General features: G+C 40.7%; 2 protein-coding genes across 2 annotated transcripts in view; one reads left to right on the top strand and one right to left on the bottom strand.

Moving 5' to 3' along the window:
* LOC117250042 (heparan-sulfate 6-O-sulfotransferase 3-B-like) overlaps positions 1 to 8770 on the bottom strand; it is a 32233-nt gene extending 23463 nt beyond the window's left edge. Inside the window, exon 1 of the mRNA XM_033616005.2 lies at positions 7833 to 8770. Within this exon, the coding sequence (XP_033471896.1) occupies positions 7833 to 8374 (542 nt within the window). The 5' untranslated portion in view covers positions 8375 to 8770. The remainder of the gene's footprint in view (positions 1 to 7832) is intronic.
* A 3669-nt stretch (positions 8771 to 12439) lies between these two features.
* The window catches only part of dzip1 (DAZ interacting zinc finger protein 1), a 30220-nt gene continuing 17308 nt past the window's right edge, over positions 12440 to 25351 (top strand). Inside the window, exons 1-3 of the mRNA XM_078165664.1 lie at positions 12440 to 12517; positions 14217 to 14476; positions 22133 to 22270. The gene's annotated coding sequence lies outside the window, so the exon portion shown is untranslated. The remainder of the gene's footprint in view (positions 12518 to 14216; positions 14477 to 22132; positions 22271 to 25351) is intronic.

Below are 25351 nucleotides of genomic sequence, written 5' to 3'. Positions count from 1 at the left end.
CCCGCAAATGGACCTGCGGATCGGGCAGCAGTGATCGTCTGTTAAATCGGTCTGTAAATGATATTTTGACATTATTGGCTATTACTGTCATGGCATCTGAAGGTACTGATGCATTGAGCAGGTGACAGTCCGCGGTCGTTTTCAAAACACACTTGTGTCACGCACTCCAAAAGAAACTTGTTGAAACTTTAAACAATAATTTATTGTACAAAACGGGGGAAACAAACGTTGACAAAAACGGTTCCATAATTCATATTAAATTCAAAAGATAACGAAAAAACAGCTACAAGTTAGAGGGAATAGTGATAAAGTGGTAAAACTTGGCATTGATCCACAGCCTCAGATGGATGCGCTCAAGCATGCCGTGCACACAAGCTCAGTTGGTAGGCTATACTATATTTTCACATTTTTAACAATGCAATTTAAAAGTTTTGATTTTTATTGATAACCTACATTTACCAACAACAAAAAGACCAAAAAAAATGTAAAAAAATTAAAAAATAAATAAATTTTAAAAAAAAAGTAAATAAAAAAACGAATATCGAATACCAAATTTTCATAACGAATACCTACCCATAGAGACGAATATTCGACTATCCGAATATTTGGGTACAGCCCTACCTGGAACTGGTTGTTATGCCAACTCGCCTGCTAACCAAGGAGCTAATTAGTGATCATTCTCGCATTGTCTTGGTATAATAGACCAAGTCACAGCGTTTGTTTACGGTAACTTAAGGTAGAAAAACCCTGCATCACGTACATTAAATGAAACGTCACTGAGCAAATGCTGCCTTAATTGGTTCGTTTTTATCCACCTACATAAAGGCCTGCGTAAAAAAAAAATCAATACTCTATTAGTACACACTCTATTAAGAATACTTTCACCGCTTTACCGCTGTTTTTTTTTTTTTTTAAGCCATTGCTAGCCACCAAGCATAATTTTATTTTGCAGAACACGGGAGTTGCTTGTCTACAGCTTGGTTCGTGTGTGAAGTAAAGTGGTGAAAATATTCCAAATACAGCATACATTTAAACTGATATTTATATTTTTAAGTGATATGTTATATTTTTAAGTGATATGTTTTGCTGTGCCCCAAAGACAATTCTAAGAGAATAGAAGAGGTAAAACCAGGAAAAGACAACACTTGCGATATAACAGTATCCAAAATCTAAGACAATATCTTGTCTCATATAGGGGTAGGAAAAATTGATAAAGCATAGTATGGCAATATTTTGTGTGGCGATATTGTATTGATACACGGACGCCAAGTATCGATCTTTTATTATATACATTATTCTTTTTTGCAAGTACACATTTTACTACAACTTGTGGTACTAGAATAATAAAAACAGTTGCTTTTTTGGTCCACTAGATGGTGCTGATGTTTTTTCCTGGTGAGAAAGAAATCAGAAATGCGCTGTGAGCATTTAAATCATGGAAGGAAAGAAGTACTTGAATGTGACTCATGCGATTTGCAAGCAGTGTCATATATATATATGAGAATAAAATACGCTGGTAATACTACGAACCCGAGAACTCACCTCACACTCCACCATCCTGAGGTAGCGGTAGCCGCTGACAGCCAAGCCAACGCTAAACCTACTCCGCCGAAAAATCAACCAACACTGGAAACACAAAACTACCATCCGACTCTGAGAGAGTGAAGGAAATAACAGTCCATCACCTACTTCATGTGCAAAGACCTGTGGCCATAGAGCATTGTTAAAACTTAAGGCTTTTGTTGCATGCTAAAAACACATATGTGACTCTGTCCTGACGTTTTTTCACAGACACAGCCGTACCCAAGCTCTACAGAGAAGTGAAGCATAAAGCTGAAATATCTTTAGTGCTGCAGGAGGGTGGCATTAATTTGTGACCTCTGGTGATCCCCACCTCTCATCTCATATCACCATAATGAAAGGTATGTACACTAAAAATATCATTAAGAATATGACACATTTGCACCCAATACATTACAGGTATGGCCAAGTGTTTTAATATCAATCTCTAGTTTATGTATTTACTGGTGTTTTTACACCAGTGTGGTGTGTAGGAGAGAGGTGATTTCAAGGTGACTATGAAGTGCTCAGAAGCAGACAGATGCTTCTGTATTCAGAACGGACCAGAAGGACAATGTACACCAAATGTGCAATACATTAATCATAAAGTACAGTAAAAAGGTCAAAAAGTCATTATCTGATACTGATGTTTTGACACAACTGAGGGGATTGTGAAAAGCAGTCTGTACATTCAGTGTGCGCTGAAGAATTTTTAGTCACTCTTCGCCTCATTTCACAACCCTCCTGAGACCCAAACATATTTCATCAGGGGACAGAAAGTGGAGAGCAGAGACACTGGAGATAAAGGCATTCTAACTTAGTGAAGAACTGGCCCTGCAGGAAAATGTCCAATGTGACTTACATATTATTGCATTTTACATGATTAGATTGTTAATACTGAGGCATCAGTGTGTTTATTGTTGTAGCTGGTGGAGGTGTATCTATTCTACATACAGTGAGGTAGTTCAGTCCAGTGATTCCCAACCAAGTAATTCTGGCAGGTCCTGAGTTGATAAAAAGGGCTCAAAAGCCTTTTTAAGATAGAAAAATATGTCATAATTCCCTCTTTGTTTTAAATTGCTGTGAAAACATTGTAAAGTTTCTCCTTCAAACAACTGTATTCATCAAAATTTCTCCCCAAAAACTAAATTTTACAAGATTACATTTGAACACATCATAAGTACATTTTAATTTACCTTTGCACAATATTCGTTTTTACTGAATAGGGCTTGAATGCATCATCATGTAACTCAATGCAAACTCCGTCAACTGTTACCTAATGTTAACTAACTCTCCAGCTGATTTTAACACGGATTTATTGTTTACAACATCGCATTATCAGAGGAAAAAAGGGTGTGTCCCCTGATACGTCAATCCTTTCATCCCAACAGCGTCCCGGGGAACATTTCTATTTGTCCCACACATGTTTTCTGTTGTCCTGCTTTTTAGCCTGGGCAAAATTGATGTGACACAACAGAAAAACATTGGCCACTGGCATCGGTGAATGTAATTTTATTTGCCGAAAAAGCCAGTAACAGTCAACAAGACAAATATTGGCTGATACCAGTGTTTGGCCAATAAATCTTTGCATCCCTGCTGCCAACACCTCTCAAAATACATGTCTGTCTGTTGGAGTGGAGACTTTGAAATTCAAAAAAGTCCGCACTGTATCTCCAAGCTCCACAGAAGAGACAAAAACTTGCCACCCTCTTCTTCTGCAACTGTTTAAAGACAGGTAACTGCGTATCTTAATGCGCAAAACACCTGATATTAACAGCAGTGGATGGAAATCTGCATTTTTTTAAGGTGAAGTAGAAGTGTAAAGTAGCAGAAAATAGAAATACTCTAAGTTGTAAGCTCAGTATTTGAGTAAATGTACTCTCTGAGAGGAATTTGTAGGAATCCCATATGTTATTTCTTGTGCGCAAAAGTTAAATAAACCAGTGTTGGGTCTGAGGGCTGAGATAAGGCTCTCTCTGCAAACTACATCACAGTCTGCAGGATGTAGCCTTAAGATAGGTGTGGGCGTCATCCATTCCCATGATGTTTGATCCCTGGCTGTCTGCATTCCCATTGCTATATGTGACTTGTATAAGACGAGAGTCATCCTTCAGAACATGCTATTACTGAGTTGGACTGTGCTTTGCAGTCAGACTGGGAGAAAATGATTTGAGTGCTTTATAAAATACATGAAATTGGTTCAGCTTGAAAAAATCTCAATGATTACGTCTGGACTTCAGGTACCAAGTACAGTTTAAAGCAATGGGGATTATTAGAAAAACAACTAATCTGTCTTAACTTCTCTGAGGAACAGATGGAAAAGGGCTGTAATACACTTAAATCTACCAAAGCAGGGCGATCTTACAGAACAGATCAGAGTAGCATTAAATATTGTATTAAGCTGAGCAGTAACAAGCCTGACCACAAATACAGACACATGCACAAACTCATCCCGTGCGTCACAAGCCATCTACATCGCCCGAAGTGACAGGACAAGGGCCTTTCAGGTCTGATAAAACCGCGACATGTAACCTTGTGGCAACACATCAAGTGCAGAATAAGCTGTGTGTAGTCTTACTCAGCAGCTTTGATGTAAAACGACAGGAGGGCTTCACTTAATTTGGTCGTCTATTTCCAGGCCGATCCGATGGTCCCCTGATATTTGAAAAAGTGATTTTTATAAGTGTTTTTAAGTGTGTGTGGACAGAAAATCAACCAGGCATTATCCGTGGGAAATGAGAACTTCATGTGACAGATTTGTGGCTGTTGAATGAGTTATGACTCATAAGTCGTCCAATAAATTCACGGGTATAGATTGAGTTGTGACTCATGGTGCGTTTGGCTCAATTATGATACCTTCCTCTAAATATATATATACATATATGCTGCATCTGGTCCTGTGTGACAACTGTGCACACAAGACAGTGCCGGACGTAGCATATTCAGAGCCCTGGGTAAGCTTCCCATGCCCCTCTGCTGTTCTTCTTCGAGTTAGCTGGTAACTGCTGCTAGCTCCTTTTTTTTAATCCCCCAGCAGTGGATTGCACACATAACATGCTGCCAGAACGTCACACCCTTCCACGGTACCATCCTGCCAGCTGTGCCTTTTCTACAGATGCCAATTAAGACGGCTTAAATGCAAGAGAACTCTATCCCCCATTCCGTGATTGTACCTTTCAAAATTACTATTACAAAATTAAAGAATTAATGGATCAAGACAAAAATTTCACATCAAAAACATGCATGTTGCAACATCATAATCAGTGCTGTTAAACACAGCAGACACAAATTTGTCCTTGAGCAAGAAGCTGAATTCCCAAAGCTGATCAGAATCTGCGATGACCTCTGACCTCCCTGTGGAAGGATCAGGCAGAAGGAGTATTTCACCACAGCGATCAATGAAGTATCACATTATCAGCGAGTACTCTCCAAGATCACACTGCAGTATGATAGTGTATCGGATATTGTCTGCTGCAGTGATGAAGCACAAAGAGAGCTGTCTCTAAGTCGACACCCACAAGAGTTAATCCACCACTCATTAGCTCCGAGTGGAAACTTGACCCTCTAATAAACATTTCCCTTAATCAAAAAATCAACACGTTATTGCAGGGAAATTGCTGCACAGCCCAGATTTGGTGCCGTCTTTAAAAAATGAAGCCACTCAATCAGCCTTTACACAGCTAAGTGCCAATGTTAATGAATGCTGATTTTTCCCTAACTATTATATTGAGCTGACAAGTGTTGACTGGAGTGTTGTTGACTCACTCGTAGTGCTGATATGGCTCGGAGGCGCCTCTTCGAAACTATTTAAAAGCGTTAAATTAAGTCTGATGGCTGCCACAGAGGACTGTTAATGGATTGGAAGGACTCTTGAAGGCGCTCCCCGTCCCCCTTTAACGCTCTCTGTAACATATGGAGATTTGCTCTCTGGACCAAATGCAAGGCAAATTGGCTTCAACACGCAGGCGGCACACCTCACAGGACCCTGCCCTTCTTAAGTGATTTACTCCCTTAAGCTGAGCTGTATTGCTTCTGTAATTACAGGAAATTGAAACAGACCTTCGCAGGAGGAAGCGGCCTGTCTGCTGGCTGCTTCTGAATGTGCCGGAGGAGACGGCTGCTGGTGCTGACATGTCATGTGGTGTGCATGTTAACACTGCAGCTTTAACAGCTCCATACCCTACATTACACGCCAATAAGAACACGCATGGCTGACATGAGCAGCCCTGGAGGAAACTGAGAGCCAAGGAGAAATCTGTCCCACGACCTACAGTCTTAAAAAACCCAGTTACCCTTGACTTAGTGCCTGTAGTCAAGAGAAGGACACTCTCCAGCTCTACTACAAAACTCCTCTCATTGTTTGCTCCATAAACTAGTTACAAGTCATAATGAAAACTGTCGGCCATTTTATCCTGTCTGTTGACTGATCAATTCATTAACTAATCACTACAGTTACACTCAGGAATCTGTCTCATGAATGAATGAATGAATGACTACATATCAGGAACATGAGTCTGTGAGTATACCAGTGAATCAGTGAGGGAGTGAGTGAAAATGTGAGTGAGCAAATTAATGAATTAATAAGTAGGACTGAGTGATTAAGTGGAAAAAGTAAGTGAGTGAGTGAGTGAGTGAGTAAGTGAATAAGTGAGTGAATACATGACTGAGTGAGTGAAGTAGTGTGAGTAAATAAGTGAGGGAGTGACTGAGTGAATGAGTGAAAAAGGGAGTAAGTGAATAAGCGAAATGAGTTAGTGAGCAAATAAGTGAGTGAATACATGACAGAGTGAGTAAGTAAGTGAGGGAGTGACTGAATAAGAGAGAGTGAGTGAATGAGTGGGTGAATAAGAGACAGAATATGAATAAGTGAGGGAGCCAATGAATAGGTGAGTGAATATGTGTATGTGACAGAATAAGTGAGGAAGTGAGTGAGTGAATAAGTGAGTGAGTGAGTGAGTGAATAAGGGAGTAAGTGAATAAGCGAATGTGTAAGTGAGTGTGTAAGTGAATAAGTGAGTGAATACATGACAGAGTGAGTGAAGAAGTGTGAGTACGTGAGGTAGTGACTGAATGAATGAGTGAAAAAGGGAGTGAGTGAATACATGACAGAGTGAGTGAATACAAGACAGAGTGCATGAATATGTGTGAGTAAATAAATGAGGGAGTGAGTGAATGAGTGGGTGAATAAGAGAGAGAGTTCATGAATGAGTAAGTGAGGAAGACAATAAATAGGTGAGTGAATGTGTATGTGACAGAATAAGTGAGGAAGTGAGTGAGTGAGTGAATAAGGGAGTAAGTGAATAAACGAATGAGTAGGTGAATAAGTGAGTGAATACATGACAGAGTGAGTGAAGAAGTGTAAGTGATTACATGAGGTAGTGACTGAATGAATGAGTGAAAAAGGGCATAAGTGAATGATTGAGTGAATACATGACAGAGTGAGTGAATAAGTGAGTGAATACAGAGTGCATGAATACTTGTGAGTAAATAAGTGAGGGAGTGGCTGTAAGTGAGGGAGTGAGTGAATGAGTGGGTGAATAAGAGAGAGAGTTTGTGAATGAATAAGTGAGGGAACCAGTGAATAGGTGAGTGAATATATGTAAGTGGGAGAATAAGTGAGGAAGTGAGTGAGTGAATGAATATTTGAGGGAGCCAGTGAACAAGTGAGTGTATAAATGAGGGAGTGAGTGAGTGAATGTATATATGAGTGAGTGAGTGAGTGAGTGAGTGAGTGATTACGTGAGGTTGTGAGTGAATAAGTGAGTGAGTGAATAACTGAGGAAGTCAGTGAATAAGTGAGAGGGTAAGTGGATGAGTGAGTGAATGACAGTGAGTGAATAAGTGAGTAAGTTAGTGAGTGAGTGAGTAAATAAGTAAAGGAGTGACTGATTAAGTGAGGGAATGAATGAGTGAATAAGTGAGGGTGAGTGAGTGAGTAAGTGAACGAATAAGTGAGGGGCTGATTTGCCTGACATTGAAAAGATGAGTCTGTAGGCAAACCAGTAAATAAGGTGTTGAAAATCAATTTGTAGGTGATGAGTGAGTGAATAGGTGAATAAGTGCGTGACTAAATGAGTAAAGTAAACGAACAGACTTAAAATCGAGTAAATGTAACCAAGAGGAATTAAAAGAGTGACTCTGCAAATGAAAATATGAATGAATGAGTGAGCGAGTAAAAAAAAGAGCTGATGAGTAAATGAATTGGTCAGATAATAAATGAGCGCGTGGCAGCCCACTTATAGACTCCACCTGTCCCGCAGGTCGCACCTCACCTTTTGTTCTTCTGGGCATTCTTCTTGTCCCTCTTGTTCATCACCACAGGCACACAGCTCGTGAGCTCGGTCCAGTCCGCGTGCAGCCCGCAACTCCAGCCTGTGGAGAACCGTGAGAAGAGCCACGACTCGGCTCTCCCGGGCCGGTGACAGGTGCATTTCCTCTGGCCGGGCATGCAGTCACAGGGCTGCTCCAGCTGGATGTTTTTGACCAGGTGCCGCCCAAACGTCGTCCCGCCGGTCTTCTGAATATGGAGGAACACCATCACATCATCTCCTCGGATGTTGAAGTCGACGTGCCTGTCCAGGTCCCGCTCCGTGAAGTTAAATTTGGATGTGATTTTGGAGGGAAGGTCCTCGTCCGCCTCCTGCTCCGTGTAAACTAACTCCATCCCTGATGTATATCTCTGGAAAAGCCCTTTGTCGTCACTTCTGAAGTAGCAGGTGTTGCTGTCCGCCGGGCACACATACTGGTAGCCGATCATTAAGAAGAGCACCGCCGCAATGGGAATGAAGATGAGTCTATTGAACTTCTCCTCCATGGTGGAAAACTGTAAATCACGCCGGCGGCACAAACGTTAACGTGATGTCCGAGTCGTGTTCCTCTTCCCCTCGTCTCATCCTGCCGCTTCACTTTAAGTACGAGCTGCTCCGGTCGGTTATTTAAAAGCTGGAGTTTGAGTCCCACCAGTACAGAGGAACATTTCCTGCAGCGCAGCTTTGACGGGTCTCGTCCTGCACGAGAGCAGGTCCACTTCTCAAACTTAAAGCTGTCACACTAAACACTCACTTATTCCCAAAACATTCAGACATATTTTTAATTAAATGTGTCAAACTGGTGGCATAACTCGCGTGCAATGACACCTTTGGAGACGTCAGCGCGAAGCGGCACATCGCCCGCGTGAGGAGCGTTCGGGCTCGGCTGTCCTGCCAAAGCCAACTGCTGATCGGTATCTGAGCCAGGAGCACCAGCGACAGGCTGGACTAAACGCACACAGTCACTTCCTGTCAAGGCTTTCACAATAAAATCTCCAACATATTCAACATCGAATTGTTTTGAGTAGGATAAAATGATAAATTCAGTTCAAATAGAAAAAATGTGTATTATGTTAAAACCATTAAAAGTAAAGGGAAAAAAAGTATGTAAATTGGATTTTTTTCCCAAAGAAATAAATTAGAAATATAAGAAATTAGAATCATTATAAGTCATATTGACTTATCTAAAGTGCCTGCCTTCTGCTTATAGCCTATTTTTGCTTCACAGAGTGCCCAGTTTGGTCGAAACTCTTGTGGTAATTTACTACTGACAGCATTATTGTAGAGTTTGGACAGCTTCCATTTGGCCTGTCGCCTCTCAGTCCTGCATTAAAAGAGACAGAGCCAACTAAAAGTTTAAGTCTGAAGAATGGGGCCTCCAGCTTCAGGACCTACTGTCAAGTCAAAATCCCTCTCTGCTGAGTCTTAATATTGTTTATAATAGTTCTGCAGGTTAGGAGCCATATATAAACGTTACAGACACAAACATTATAAGATTTTTTTAAATCAGGAAGTGTTAAATGCTATTGTTTTTTCTAATTCTCATTTAAAGCATCCAGTCATTCAGAGTAAATCACCCATGGATTATATTTGGCATAGGCTTGTGCACCACCCAAAGGCCGAGGATCTAATTAGTCCAAAAAAAAAAAAAAAAAAATCCCTTTCTGCTTTTATTTTGAAGACCAGAATACAAGATTTCCGGGTTCCTTCTGGCCGGCTTGACTCTACATCTGCGCCAGTCATCTGTCCCGGCTGCCGAGTCGGTGACGCAACCGCATCTCTAATCACACACACAGTGGCAATTTGAGTGGCCTAGAACAACTGCTGGCGGAAAATCACTTCTTCCAATAATACAGGAAACATATAGGGACTTAAAGTGGAAATAATGTAAACAGCAGAGATTTTAATGATAGGCTACAACATAAGTAAAACATATTTAATCCCTATTAGGCACTAATGTGCGCCTGTGGTGTTACAGTGACTTTGAAGTATCATTGGTATGTGTTTATTCCATATGGTGTCTAGTTCAATCTGTGTATCAATACTGAAGATGTCGTCTCAAAATCTTAATATATGTTGGTAAGATTATTGTATGCAGGTCTCCACAGTGTGAAAATATGACTTGTGTGATTTAAGTCACCATGCAGCCCACAGGAAAGAGTTAAATCCTCAGTGGAGCTCAACGACTCATTTCAGCACCATGGACAGATTCCAACATGTCAAGTCAATAATTGGCATCGTGTGTGAGAGAGGTGTGTGTGTGTGTGTGTGTGTGTGTGTGTGTGTGTGTGTGTGCGCGTGCGCGCGTGTGTGTCCGTGTGTGTATGTGTGTGCCCACCATTTTGTCATCATCCCACATAGGTTTTCCTATACCCCTGGACACAACAGACTGGAACACGTGATGCAGTACAGTTGAATTCACAGAGTTACTATATGGACACTACAGGCTAGAACTAAAGGCATTTTAGCCCTCAGTAATGGATTTCCTTTAAGCCCGCACTGATCAAAAGCTTTTGTTATTTTGCCTTAAATGCCCTCCATCAAGGGATTTAACCAGGATGCACTTTGGTATGTATTCTATTCAATCCTCTTTCTGCACTTTGCCCTCTTGCTCAGACATTGACTTAATCTGTATGGGAGTTTAGTCTGTGGCTCACCTCTCTTTGTGTCAAAGAGGAGTCACCATTCCTCATCCTGAGGGAGGGTGGAGGGTGGAGGCTGGAGCGGGGGCATGAAAGGAATCTGTTATGGAAAGTGTCAGGACAAGAAATATCTCATTCTCTAAAGGTCATGCAGAAGTGTACTGCTGGACATTAGGTATTTTGCCTCAGTGATGATAACATCCCATGTCAGCATGCTCTTTACCTGTAAGGCCTCCTCCAGATACGCTATGATACAGTCCTCATTTTGCAAGAGAAACCTTCTCTACAAATGCTACACTGATTAAAATCTGAGCAGAATCCCTGATGGGAAAGAATCTGCATTAATGTTTTGTGCAGTGAAGCGAGACTTGTGTTGTTCTGGCTGTGCAGCTGGGATATTTACGAGGTCCCTGACGCTCACTACACAAGCCTTATGAGAAATAACCCCTGAAAGTGCTGATTCAGCCGGCTGCAGCAATGTACAGAGCTCCCTATAATGGAACTGAAGCTTCCTGGAAATTATGATTGGATTGGTGTGGGATTTCTGTTTATCTGTTTTTGTCTTTTTCATTTCCAGCGAGGCCCCGGTCTGATGCAGCTGCAGATGTGTATGTATTTTGTAGTTATTGGAATTAGAATTGATTTTAAAATGATGTTGAGAAAGTTCACTTTTGGACTCTTGCAGTGGGACCTCTGGCGAGCTGAGAGTTTCTGGGTGTTTCTCGCAAATGAGCAGCCTGAGACATTAGGAAAGCAAATGGAATGTAAAAGTGCTGCACAAGAAAAATTGAGAACATTTAAAGGGGGGAAAAAAGAACTGTGGGGTATCACAGCTGTGGTCGCAGAAAATGAAAAATTATCTAAAACTTAACAGCCTCAAGAAATATCTGCCTCTTGCTGCTCATTCTCCAGGTTATAGAGTAGGAAGAGGATAAGACGCACACAAAGTGCAGAAGATGATAAAAATGATTCATTTTTACAAGCATACGCACTAAAAGCAATGCAGAAATACACAGGGAGCGTCACAGCGTCTTCATCCCTCAGTTTTTAATATTACAAGGCGTAAAACTCTTAAATGTGACAAAACCTGCAGTCTAATCTGCTCACATCATCATTATGAGATCTACAGGTGGAGGGTGTGCACATCTAAAAATGAAGCTCGGAGCATGCAGATGTGCTGTGTAAGCTGTCATGGCGACAGCTGCTCCTTCGTCCTCCCCTGCCCCCTCAACTTCTTGCTCCTCTGCATTTTGGTGCCAGACTTCTGTCATGCCTCACCTGCCTTCGAGCTGCTGTCACTTGATCACCTGATCGTCACCTGACTGCTCAGCTGCTGCTCATCACCTCATTAGTGCCCGTGTATTTAATGGGCATATTACCTGCTGTTGTTTGTCAGGTGTTGCTGCAGTTTCCTGTCTAATTTTCTGTATGTGTTCTAACTACCTTCTGTCTTGGATGGTTCGCTGCCTGCCTCTGGGTTTGTTTGTTGTGCTGACTGGCAACCTGTTGCTGATTATAAGCATGGAGTCTGCTTATTGGTCCCAGTTCTTTCATTAGGCGCTGGAAATACTGGGGGAAAGAAGTCAGGATGCCATATAATTGTGCCATGTCAGCATTACCAGATAGAAGCAGCAAACTGTCTGGGTATTTCCAAAGTTTTTGGGTTGTTTTTTGGCCATTCATTACACCTGAATGACACTTAAGTCCAATTTGATTGAGAATGAAGAAGTGGCCATACTGTGCCTGAAGAAGACATTTAGTAAGGAAATTGCAAATGTTTTAGCAAGTGCTTCACTGAGAAGCTGTGTACCTTTGCTGACCTTTAGCAAATAATTTAGCACATTAGATAGTCATATTTTGGCTGCCAATATCTCCGCATTGTTGGTAGAATTCAGTCCCACTTGTCTCATTATCTTTTACAGGTGCTGGAAATACTGGGGAAAAGTCAGGATGCCGAATCATGGTGCCGTGTCAGAAGATGAAACCGATGGAAGCAGCAAACTAAAAGTAAATGTTGCTAAACAATGTTTTCAAAATTGTGAAGGGTTTTAGACATCAGACAAGAAGAAAGTCCTGTGGATAGAAGTTTAGCCACTAATCAAAATGCAGATGAGTCCGAATTTGATGCAGTAGCTGCAGATTTTATAAAGAAACATATCCTAATGCAGTTTCACTTGCACAGTTTTAGGAGATTGCAGACTATTTGTGCTTGTTCCTGTCAGCGAGGATTGCTTTGTGTGCATTTTCAAATACACAATCTGAGAGATGCACTGATGCATCAAACACCCGAGAGATACCCAGCATGTCAAATATCTGGACCTGTCTGCAAGTCAGATCCTTTAATGTGAAATGTGTTTTCACTGTTAATGATACCGGCCACGACCTAGAGCCAGTGACATCATAAGAAATGTAGCCAGGGAAGTGTCAGGGGGAGGAGTCGTAACAACTGCGATGGAACATAAGCAAGCTCATGTGTCCTGGGCCACATTAAAGGATCACCATACTCAGCTGACATTCTTGCTTATCGACTCCCTGCCAGATAGGCAAACTTTCTGTTGCTGCCATTACACAGGTTAAGACGCTGAAGAACCATCTCCAGAGCCGCTCTCCTCCCAGTGAACGGTTAGTTTAGCACGTGCCCAATTAGCACAAGCTAACACAGCAGCAGCTTTTAATCAGTGCCAAAAAATTCACTCTAACACAGAAACAGCATGACCTTGTCGCTAAACCTGTTGATAACCATTAGGTAACATTAGATGTGTGATACTAACAGTTAGCTCTGTCCCTGTGTGTGTGCGGATAGACTCTCACCAGCTGTCCACAGCATTGTCTCTATGATGGTAAAGAAATGATGTATATGGTAATTTGCATACAGAATGGGGAGGTGTTGTCACATCACAGGTGGCCACTCAAGAGGCATGTGGAGACTCTGGAGCTGTCCACTTGTGATCAGATCACCCAAGACGCATGTTAATACCAGCTGTAAACAGCAGTCTACAGCCATGCTAGCACCACTGTAAGGCTAAACATCTGCAAGCTAACATGCTCACAGTGGTATGTGGTTTGGAGAGGAAAAGACCTCTATGGATAATTTTGCTCATGGCAAAAAGCCTCCTAAGCAGTGAGCATTGAGGGAATTCTAACCAGAAGTGTCAGCAGGTTGCAATCTGCAATCATCACCACAAGATGCCACTTAGTCTGCCTTGAATCTTACACACTGGACTTTAAATGTAGCCAAAGTGGTAAGAACAGGAAAATGTTCTTTTTACCCCCACTGCTTACCTTGTAGTTACACTTATTAAATAGCCTGTGTCACCTTAGTTAGCTACTTTTGCTGCCTTATATATTTTTAAAACTAGTGAAACCCCATGCCAACTATAACTCACTTTTAAGTTCTCTCTGATTTAAAAAAGTTAATCCAGCTTCCTCATATTTGGTAAGTGCTTCACTGAGAAAGTGTGTACATTTAATTGACCTTCATCTGATAATTAAGCACATTAAACATAACATCTTAAGAGTAAATACTCATTTGCTCTGTGCTATTGGTAGACATGTACTCTTTTTATTTATAGGATTGAATGTTTAGGCTGTAAATGATATCAGATGCCATAGAGCATCTTTGGTTTCACTGAACTGGTAACTCTGGCAGTTTGCCTCGGCTGCATGTGGTGTGAGTGACTGAAGATGTGTGAACTCTCCACCACAGGGATCCACCAGCAGTCCTGCAGACCTGCAGTGCAGCGACGGCGCCACGCCAACCTGTGCCGGGCTCCCACCACAGCCCCGTCCAAAACGCTTAATCAAAAGGGACACTCTCTCCACTTGGTCCCGCATGAAAAGGAAGCTGTTGGCCCACGCTGTGCACCTTGGCAGCTTGACAGAGAATAACCTAGATTGGTCCACTCTCCACTACAGTGCGAGGACATCGGAAAGGAAGCCTGTGATACAATCTGCATTTTCTAGCAGGTAATTGAAGCTTTGGGGACACTGCTGATGGTGATGTGTCCAGCCGCGGCCTAATCAGCCTTCCTGTCTTTACCATCAGCACTGATGGATGTTTATCGTCTCCTTGAAACAGGGCCTGCATGTCACTTCCAGCAGACTCAAGCCGCTGACTGAATGTCAGAGGGAAAATTACTGTAATTTCACTCGTCAAGCTTTATTGTAGCATGTACCCCAATATTAAGGTCACCTTTTTCTGGCTGCACTGATTCATTTAGACACCGCTGTGCAATTTCAGTACCAAACATACCACATGTATGTCTTTTTTTTAATTTCACATTTGAGGTTGCTTCTTTTCATGTGGTAAATTGTAGTGTTTTTGTCCTCCTGCTGTACAGAAGCCAATTTTATACCTTTACTTCACATTATGGTGCAGTGAGAGTCAAACCTCAGACTGAGGGTTTGACTCCCATTGCACCAGTCCTATCAAACCTGCACTGATAACACTACATGTAGCTTCTTTAGATAATAGTCCACCTGATAACAAATATTATTACAAGTTGTAGTCAAGGGGCTTGTAGTGTTCAGGAAAACTGTGATGCAACAGACGACGACGGCACCTTGTCTAAATTGGTGTGACAAGTGGTTTTCGTGGTATTGACCCATGATGTGTAACACCTTTTCACTGCCATCAGTGCTGCTAAAACTGAATTTTTCACTTAATATTGAACTTACAGTTTCCTTTAACTTTACCCTTAACGACTGAACCGGAGGCAAACTTCAACGCTGTAATAATGTTCTAAAACCCCACAGTAAAAGCTTTGCAATGTGGTGAGAAAAGAGGCCGGACATATGCTGAGATTTGGGATTATGCAGACTTCCTTAAATGCTTTATATACACATTGTTGATTTTACATTAACAACCACTACAGATCCATTTGAATGAACTGTTTGAAGCTTGTGTGTGTCCTGTAGTTGATCAGGGGAAATATTTCTACTAGTGACTTTGTGTGAAACAGTGCCATAAGATATTTTCTGGGTGTCTAGAATATGCACCAAAGTTTGCAAAAGTGGGAGACATGGGATGCGAATCATGTGAGGCACATTAGATGATATGTATAGTTTATGAAATCGGTCACTTGATATGAATGAAAGTAGGTTGACATGACAAATATTTATGTGGGCTCTTAGTCTAAAGATATATGCCCATTGTTTTGCAATCAGTTTAGTGAGGCTTTTTTTTAAATGATGAAAAGTTCAATATTAGTTTGTTTAGAGAATCTGTGTTTGCCAAGGACAAAGGACAGTAGGCTGACAATTTAAGGACGAAACTAAAACAGCATACTTTTACAATGATAAAAAACAGAAGTTTTACTTAGCATGGACTTGCAGTGCAGTAAAGTAAATCTGGCTGAGCTGGATGTTTTTATCAGACCATATTCTGACTGACGTATAAGTATTTGCAGACACATATTAATCACTTAAATATGTATAGCCCATGAGACAATATTATGTTTTTGTAAAGGCCTACAAAACATCACTGCACACTCTCTGTCACAGCTTGCAGTTGCCTGACTCTGTGAAATCGCTCCAGGCTGACTGAAGGCTGGACATCACTGCTGCTCGGCTCTAATTCATCTGAAACTTTAAAAAACAAACAAACAAACAAAAAAAAACAGACAAGCCAAAGCATGTTTAAATCATTTATCATCAAAACATTTTTTAAATTAATATACAAACCCTGCAACAATGTAATTATTATTATTCAAATACCAGTAGCCTAGACGATAACATTTTTACTGGTGTCCGGCTCGGACACAGGTGGTGTATCTGTGTCTCCTCCGCCGTCCATTATGCCTGAAATGGAAGCAGACCTGATAGGACGGCAATGCACTCCTCAGTCTGGGTCACTTATAAACTTTTACATAAATATTATAACAAAATCCATATTTTATGATATATAGGCTAATAGTATTGATGTATTTAGGCTATAGGTTGGAAGGCTACATACATATATATGGATGTATAAATCATATATTCCAACCTCAGCTGGGGTTCGATTGTCCACTGCTGTTGACCACAGCAATGATTTCTGTCCATACTGCATTTTCAGGCTGCCAATTAAAACCAATTGGTTAATTTGGACCTGGGACGTCAGCATTTTCATTCACAGCCCAGAGAGGTTTCTCTTCTTTGCCGTGTTACGCCTCTCCATGTCACAAACTCTCAGGGTGAGACCTCTAAACCGAGAACATACTGAGGATATTTAGATGATGATTGTTTTCACTCACCATATTTATCGACACCCAATTATTCCTACGCTGTGATCTGCGAGATTGGAACATTTCATGAAACACATGCGACCCCTATTGTAGGATTCTACGCACAGACCTGTGCTGGTTTGTACATTATATTGATAAATGAGGGCCCATGTGTTCAGCTGAGAACTGGTATTTTACCTTGATTGTTGAAACTGGACTGTCTGTTAAACTGAAAGAAGGAAAGTGGATCCATCCAGTGAGCTGTCTAAAATATGTAGAAAATGAGTTCCATTTTGCTTTCAACAGTCCATTTTATTTGAACTGCCGGATGCTTCAGAAGATGTACAAAGACTGAAATGTCTGTTCACATTTGAAACATACAAAATGGCCAGTTAGCTGAAGAAAGCCTGGGAGAAGAGAAAATGTTCGGAAGTTTCTTGTGCGAGCATTTCATTTGAGATATTAATTTTGTCTTGTAATCCCATGTTGGATGGGTCAAAAAGGGCATGACAAAATAAAAATCAATGAATGAATATATGTAGAGGCATAATAATGGATGCATTGAAAGGGAAAGGTGGCTCAGTGAGGCTTTACATGTATGGGGGCCAGATGATTGTGCTGGTGGTTTGGGGCTTGTGATGCCTAAAATGAAGTTTGGGGGCTCTATTTGGCGTTTCTGTACAGTTAGGATGTAGTTTTATTTGCTATTCAATCGCAGCCTATGTCTTTTTCTGAACACTTTTTCTCCAAAAATTTCTTTATTGATTTTAACACTGGAGTGGTCCCGTAATACATTCAGATGCATAGATGAGGTACATCAGCAGTAACAAAGTACTGAAGAAAGGTTCCAGCTTAATTTCCACCCACCAGAACACCCTAAATTCACCCACCCAGAACAGAAAAACAACCCTTAAGAGGACACACACTCACACCCATGCACACAGAGGACACGCAAACAATGACAACAAACACAGAGTAAATAAGCAGGTTAACAACTTAAGTAAGGTAAACACATAAGTACTCAAAAGGAGGAGGGGAGAAGACTAAATAAATAAATACAAAATAAGTAAGAAAACAAGTAAAAAATAAATGAAGAAGAAGAAAAAGAAGAAGAAGAAATAAATCGAATAAAATAAAGTAAATAAAATGAAGTAAAAGAGAGAAAAAGAAAAAAAAGGGGGGGGGGGTGCAGTGCTCAGTTAGTCATTTTCAACGTCAATAGTTAGGGAGTCTAATCTGAACACTTTTTCATGAACTTGATGGAAAACGTCATGAGGTCAAGGAAAGATGTGAAGAACAATTCATGAAGACATGTATGCAGTATGTAGTATGCAACAGCATTGTTGTTTGTTGGTCTGCTGTGGTCGAACTACAGTGTTCCGAAGATGGACTGCTAAAGGCATTTGTCACATTGTGAATGGTTTCTCATATTCACTTTCCTATCCACTCATAGTTATCAACATGAAGGAATGAGGCATTAAAGCACCTTTCCTTTGCATTTAGATAATCCAAACAGCTCTTATCATGGCTGCCACCTAGAAACTTCCAGCTCATCTCACTCAGCTAGCAACCTTCCTAAGCAAAAAAGACTTCCACTGCAGCCACTATCTTCAAACACAAAATAAAGTGTCTGAGTTGCTGGCCCTGACACATTTTAAAATAAGATACACAAAACATCTTTATGCTCCACTTTCTTAATGAGAGATTAATTGAAAGAGATTCATTGCTCACATTCACTGAATAAATGTTCCACAGGCAGATTCAGGAGGAGGCTTTAATGCTGACAGTCCCAAGGACAGAATAAATGTACTGCAATAGATTTAAAGCCGCAAATAAAGGAACAAACAGGGAAATAATCACATTTATAAAGGAATAACAAGACGTTAAGGGCAAGACCTGTCTAAACCTCGCCAGTAAATTTCTTTCAATTAACATTCCTTCATTCTTGAGAAAACATTTCAAACATATTTCTCATGCTGATGCATATATAGTGTTCAAAGTGAAACCCCACAGTAAAATGTGATTATTGATGCGTATGAACTCCAGTTGTGATCAAGGCAAAGAGAAAATAATCATGGAATATTTGACAGTCACCAAGGCTTTTTTAGTTTTTATCTTCCTGCCTTTGTTGTACATGTACAGTACCTCTCCAGCAACTCGTATATCTACTAAAGCAGCCATCTAATACTGTATCAAAAAGTTTAATTAGGTCAATGTGTTCAGAGGATGTCTGTAAATAGTGTTTTTCTCTTTGAAGTTAATAGTGTCAAAACAATTTATCATCTTAAAAGGCATGATGCCTTCTTTGAGAAAAAAAGTGTGCATCTTTGTTTACACAGTAATTTTAAAGCATCTGTTTCTTACTCTGAAATTCACCATCTGTATTTGTTGTACTCACGGTGAGAAGAATATTGTACGTCTTTTTATGGTTAAATCTGTAAAAGGTGTACTTTTATTAGTGTGGAAGTCTGGAGAACAATGGTGGCCCCAAGAGGGAGCCAAGACTCCCCCACTGCCCACTGTGGCGAAAAGAATTGAAAGGTTTGTATTATTGCTTTTAATAGGCTGCAGCATGCTCATTTTTAAGTTACTGTGAAGGTGGCAACCTAAGGCATCCATTGGTACCAACCATGTTGACATAGCCTGTTGGGAAGGGGGCTACATTATGCTCCAAAGTTAGGCTAAATTTTGGTGAGGGAACAACTGGCATGGTCATTTTCAAAGGGGTCCCTTCAAGTCTCACGTCAAGATATCTGAATGAAAATGGGTTCTGTGGGTACCCCCTAAACTTGAGAAGGTTTGTTCCCAGTGAACGTGATATTTCTTACAATCGATGTACTCCTTCAAATTAAAGCTGTATATTTGTGTTTTTAATGAAAAGTACAACCAGCCTATTTGAAGGACAATGAATCACCTGATATGTATAGATACATAACACTTTAATCAGGATTGTTGAGGAACTCAAAATGTTCACTGTACCAGTATTAGTGTATACACATCAGATAATTAGTAACATTACCAGGATAAAAGAAGCCAAAGTATATCAGTGTGTGATTCCTTAACCTTTATATTGACGTCGTTTTCAACTCGCCTGTACACTTACACAGCATAATCGAATTCCTGAATTTCAGTTATGGCTTTTGGTTTTGATGCCACCCCAAGATTTTCAGTGGCCCCATATGGCCACCCCTATGAGAAAATTTCCAGGGGTGCCACTGCTGTAATAGGATGTACATTTATTAATTGAATGTGTTGATTTCATGAAAAGCACCTGATAATAACTTCATAAAGTTGTCAGAGGTGCATTCGTAACTAACAATTGCAAAGAATAGATGGTTTATTGTAATTCATTAGAATCCCCATTGGCTTCATCAAAATGTTAATGGGGATTCTATGGGGAACTGGGGATCCTGGGGTCCACACACAAACACACACACACACACACATATACCACACAACAATTAGAATCTCATTTCTTAAAGCAGGGCTCTGGCATTTAAGCATTGTACTTTTATTACATTAGAGGACTCAAGAGACACACTTTTAAAAAAGTATGGTCAAAATCAAAGCAGCAGAGGGCAAGATGTCCTAACTTGTAGTCCCCAGTATGAGTCAAAAAGAGTGGATCATACATTTCCCATGATGCAACTCAGTAGTGTCTTTTGTTAGACTTACATCGAACTCCACACCTTCAGTTTGTTACACAGGCTTTTAGTAAAAACAAATGTACTCTCCAAGGTTAAACTGAAATAACCTTGATGACATCACTATGACATCATCAGGGTTATATTCACAGATTTGCCATTAACGTAACATTTTAAAACATGTCAGTGAAAAAAGTCTTATGCACGGCCGAGACGCATGCCTAAGCACACGTGCATTTGAGCTCTGCTCAAGCTGAGCTTGTACACACGCGTGTTCAGTCACTCAGGGCACGCTTGTGTAGGCACAAGTGTTTTAAATAATAAGGTTTTAGAAGCACTGAGTGTACGACTGGATGAATGAGACTTGGATTATACTGAACAAGTTGTGTTAGTTTGTAAACTGATGTGTTTTGCTGTTGTAAAACCTTGACCCCAATGACTTCAATTCCTCAAGAATGTTTGCCTTTTTATAATTCTCCATTCACTGTGGAGGCATGCGAGAAAAGCAAAATTTTCTTTACAAATTCAAGGTAACACGCGGTGAGTAATTGATATACAAATGGTCATTTTGCAGGGGAAATATTCCTTAAAGCTGTTTCTTTCAACAGGTGAAACTCTTAATATTCTGTACATTTATTGTGCTACAACAAAACATTAAATACCAGTTTGTCTAAGATTTGATCTCTGTATTTGAAAATTATGCAGTGCATGCAGACATGAGCATGTCATTGTTGTGAGGTTCCTACTGATTATAGCGCTTAATAGTCCATCCAGCTGGTGTGTGTCTGTGCCAGGTTAACCATGCCTTTGAGCTGAGTCAGGGACTGTCTGGGCCACGTGCCCAATAACTCTGGCAGTCAACAGTTCACTATTTTATTGCCAATTTACAGCAACATTACTTAAGACTGCATGCCGCATGAATTCGGTCATCACACATTCCAGGCACACATACACTGGAAACTGTCCCGGTCTTCAGCCCTTGTTTATGCTTCCATTTTTCCAAATTGCCTCCATGCCAGCTACCTGGCAGCTGGGCCTCTTTGTTGTATTAGCCATAGAGATGGAATAATTAATGTCTGGCCAAATCTGCCATGTGTGCTCGCACCAACAATGGGCCATGATTAAATTCATGTCACAACATTTGCAGGTACTCAAGCCTTTAGCAAGTAAGAATTAAAAAAAAAAAGAAAAAAAAAAAGATTTGTGCAGCACTCTTCGGGTGAGGTGTGAATTGAAAGAAGTCATTATCTATAGAAAACACCTTCCCGAGAGGCAGCAAGGAGCGGCTTCAAAAGGATATTTTATTTTCGCAATCCACACACATTGCATAAAATAGGGGAGAAGCGTGCAGGGAGAATCTCTGGGAGGCTGGTTATGGCAAGCTGCTTAGGTAACTGCATTAGACAACCAAACATCAAAGCCTTAAATATTCAAGAGGCCCTCAGATGGCGAGAAATGTACAAATGGATTATTCCTCCTTGAGTAAACACACATATAATATAAGCACGTGGCAGAGTGAGAAAAGGGGTCTGTGAGGGAACATTTGGCAAATTGCAGTGGTTCAAGATGATGGAAAATGGTAAAATATGATGAGAGCAATAAAAGAATAATGTTTCCAAGACGAGAAGCGGTGTTACCACAGATCAAACGGAATCAGACGCCTCTCTTCGCCAGTTTGTACCAGTAAAACCAATTCAGCTGCCCACAATATCCAGCTGTCACCAGTGACAGTATTAATATTGTGATGCCTCTGCTGTGCTCTCCTCCTACATTAGGTGCCGTTTCCAAGAAAACTGTTCAGTGAGGTGTCTGCGACTGTGATGAAGCATAAAAGAGCCGGAGCCTACAGGAGCGAGTCACCATATCGGAGACAAATGGAAAAATGAGTCTGTGGAAGTTCTCCAGATCTGTCGGTAGGATGTCTCATGATGAATAGCTAACCTTGTTCCCTAAACTCTGCTCCCATGCAGCAGCTTCATCACTATGCAGCTCGATCTTCATACATCTAACTCCCTGCCTGATTTATAGGAGGGTATAGCAGAGTCGCTAGACCTTGCATCAAACGCTACGGCATTTTGTGCACAAGTACAAATGCTTACATAGACCGCGTGAAGAAAGATACATTTGCAAGATGGATGAAGGGTGCACATTTGAATTGCAAAACATTTAGACATCCATTACATGGATTTATTTGATAAAAAAAAAGAATCTCTGCGAGGACAAATCTCTGCATCTCGTGGTAACGTAAACAGGTTTTGCTTTAATTGAACACATTTCACAGAGAAATGATGATTGATTGGTTCTCAGCATCCATACCAGAAGACTGACCTTTCTTTACCTGTTAAATATTCATGCTGCCTTGTTGTGGAGGTCCCTTCAGGATAAACCCACATCAATAAGAGATATTTAGTTTAATGGCAAAGAGATTTTGGACATTATTCAGGGGACTGAGAGTCTTTAAAATGGCTGTGATCCACAGTTAAGATGTGTATTACGACCATCTGGTTCAGATTCAGAATCCCAGAAAGCGTCTGTCGCCCACTCATAAAGCTGTGTGTCCCATCCTGTGGCTGACTATTTAAAATGCACCGTGCATGTGTGGATTTCTTCTAAGGATAACAGCGGCCCTAATGTACAATCTAAGAAGATTGTTCTGTAAGCCTTAAAAGATCATATCTGATAGAAAAGAGATGAAACCATTTCAGACAAAGCTTAACGTGAGCCCCAGAACCGGTGCAAGAGGTGCAAGACCAGAGGCCCAGGTTATTCTCTTATCTTTGTGGCCAAAGCTCTCTGGCAAAGCACCCCTCCTGGCATTTAAAACACATGTCTGCGATAACATCATTGGTTCTTTTCTCCCTCCCTCTGGCCTCCAGAGAGAATCTCTGAGCATCTCTAAATGTCACGTTAAGTGCTTCTCTTGTCCCGCACTGACACAAAAACGAGGTGCTCTCTGAATACAAAGAAGGCTCATACTGGATGGCTGCCATAGCTCAAAGAGAGCGACAGTTATCTTCTCTCCTCTTTCCGGCTTTCTCCCTCATTTGTTCAAACTGTCAAAAGTAACATTTAGTCTCTAATAGGGCTACCCAAAGGACGGCAAAGACTTCCACTTGTGGTCCTAACTAAATTTAAGTGCCAGACCACAATCATACAGCACAAATCACGGCTGCTCGCAACGGTGGCATTAACATTATAGTCAATATAACTCACATTAAAACACTCCTCCCTGCAGTTCATGTATATCTAAAAGCAGTACAAGCAGAGCACTAATTATCCCGTAACTTAATACTTAGAGGAAAGTATAATTAGATCCTTCAGGTAAGAAATCAGGAGAGCAATGGTGTAGAAATAATGCCTTCTTTTAAATGCTAATGTCATAACAAGGTGCTATTTTAGCTGCATGAAGCTGCGCCTGATTAAGTGTGAGACAGGAATTAAATTCCTCCTTGTCTGTTTCTGTTAATAGCACAGTGCTGTCTTTATCATCATTCACATATAGGCACATTTGAATACAAGGTGGGGAAGAGCACATCGAAATTCAGCAATTAAAACAAGCGGTGGCTTAAATACCAAGCATGGAGACAAAGCCACTCCTCTAGATTTTGTCACAAAAATGTAATGTTAAAGTGCTGTTATAGGAATAGTTAAACATTTCAGGTATATCTGCTTTCTTGGTAAGAGATATACCACGTTCCTGTCTGTCCGTTGAAGGGTCGTCCACACCAGAACTTCACCTGTAACCATAACTAAAGCAATGTGAGCATTACAGCCAAATCTGTATGCTTTATTATTTGGTATACTCGTCTTCTGATGCAGACTTCAAAAAGTCTTTAGCTTTGTTTCACCAGGTAGTTCTCCTAACAGGTTTTAAGGGTTTGCGCAGAGTTGGGCTTGGAATGGACTTGGAATAATCTGCAGAGCATATTACAACTTAAAAATCTAGTCCCCTTAGAAAAAATGTAAGGCCCTGTTAAAAGCCGGTTTTAGTCTCTTCCTTGTGTGTATTCCAGTGTTTCTGCCACTGGCTCCAGTCACAATTTCCAACTCGGCTCGCTTTACATTGTGATGAATTTTTAGTAATTTTTTATTTTTTATTTTTAGGTTTTACAAATATAAAACCTCTATAGATCAAACATTTATAGAAAGAGTCATAATTGACCTTGTTTGTTTGTGGTGTCCATCTACAGTTTCACAGTCACCTCTTTTGTAATGGTGGCTGATGGGGAAAATGATTTTTGGGCCACGTTTTTGTTTTTTTTTTTTTTGTTTTTTTGCTGCAATTCCATGAGTGGCCACTGGGGAAAATTGGAAGCAAGCCTGAGCAGCGTTGCTTGGGGCCTGGCCAAACCTCAATCAGAAAAGAGATTTTGATGAACAGTGATGTTCTGTAGCCTAAATGCTGGCACGAGCACATGCTTCGGCTGTGAAGCCCTTTGTATGGATTTTGAATGGCTGTCAATGTTTCTATCGATCATCAAATTGCAAGTGAACCCAACGATCTTGTTTGCCACTGTTGCCGTTGTTACCTTTGTGGTGTGGACTCCGCCATCCACTTGAGTAAGTTAGTTAGTTTTAAACAATATAGGTATTGTTATACTGTTTGGTGTGGACAGCTCTTAAGTAGTCTATGTAGCTAGGGCCAGGAGATGATTAGCTTAGTTTAGCAAAAGACGGGAAGCAAGTGGAAACAGTTAGCCTGGCCCTGTCCAACAAAAATAATCAGCTTATCACTTCTAAAACTGACAACATATTTTATCTTGTTTGTTGAATACCAACAAAAACAGTAACAGTGACAATTTCTGGTTTTCTTTTGCTTCCTGTTTTTATTGTCAGCTAAGCTAACCTGCTGGCTGTAGCTTCATATTTAGCATACAGTGTGAGAGTGGTACAGCACAATGTCATCAGCTTAGCAACATTTTTCTTTCTATAAAGAAGAAAACGGCCAAATAGCTAATGATCAGTTAATTATAAGAGCTGGAGCAGCTAGATGG

The sequence above is a fragment of the Epinephelus lanceolatus genome, chromosome 24 (assembly GCF_041903045.1).
Source record: "Epinephelus lanceolatus isolate andai-2023 chromosome 24, ASM4190304v1, whole genome shotgun sequence".
Lineage (NCBI taxonomy): Eukaryota > Metazoa > Chordata > Actinopteri > Perciformes > Serranidae > Epinephelus > Epinephelus lanceolatus.
Note: the sequence above shows the minus strand (reverse complement) of the source record. Positions and strands in the feature narration are given on the sequence as shown.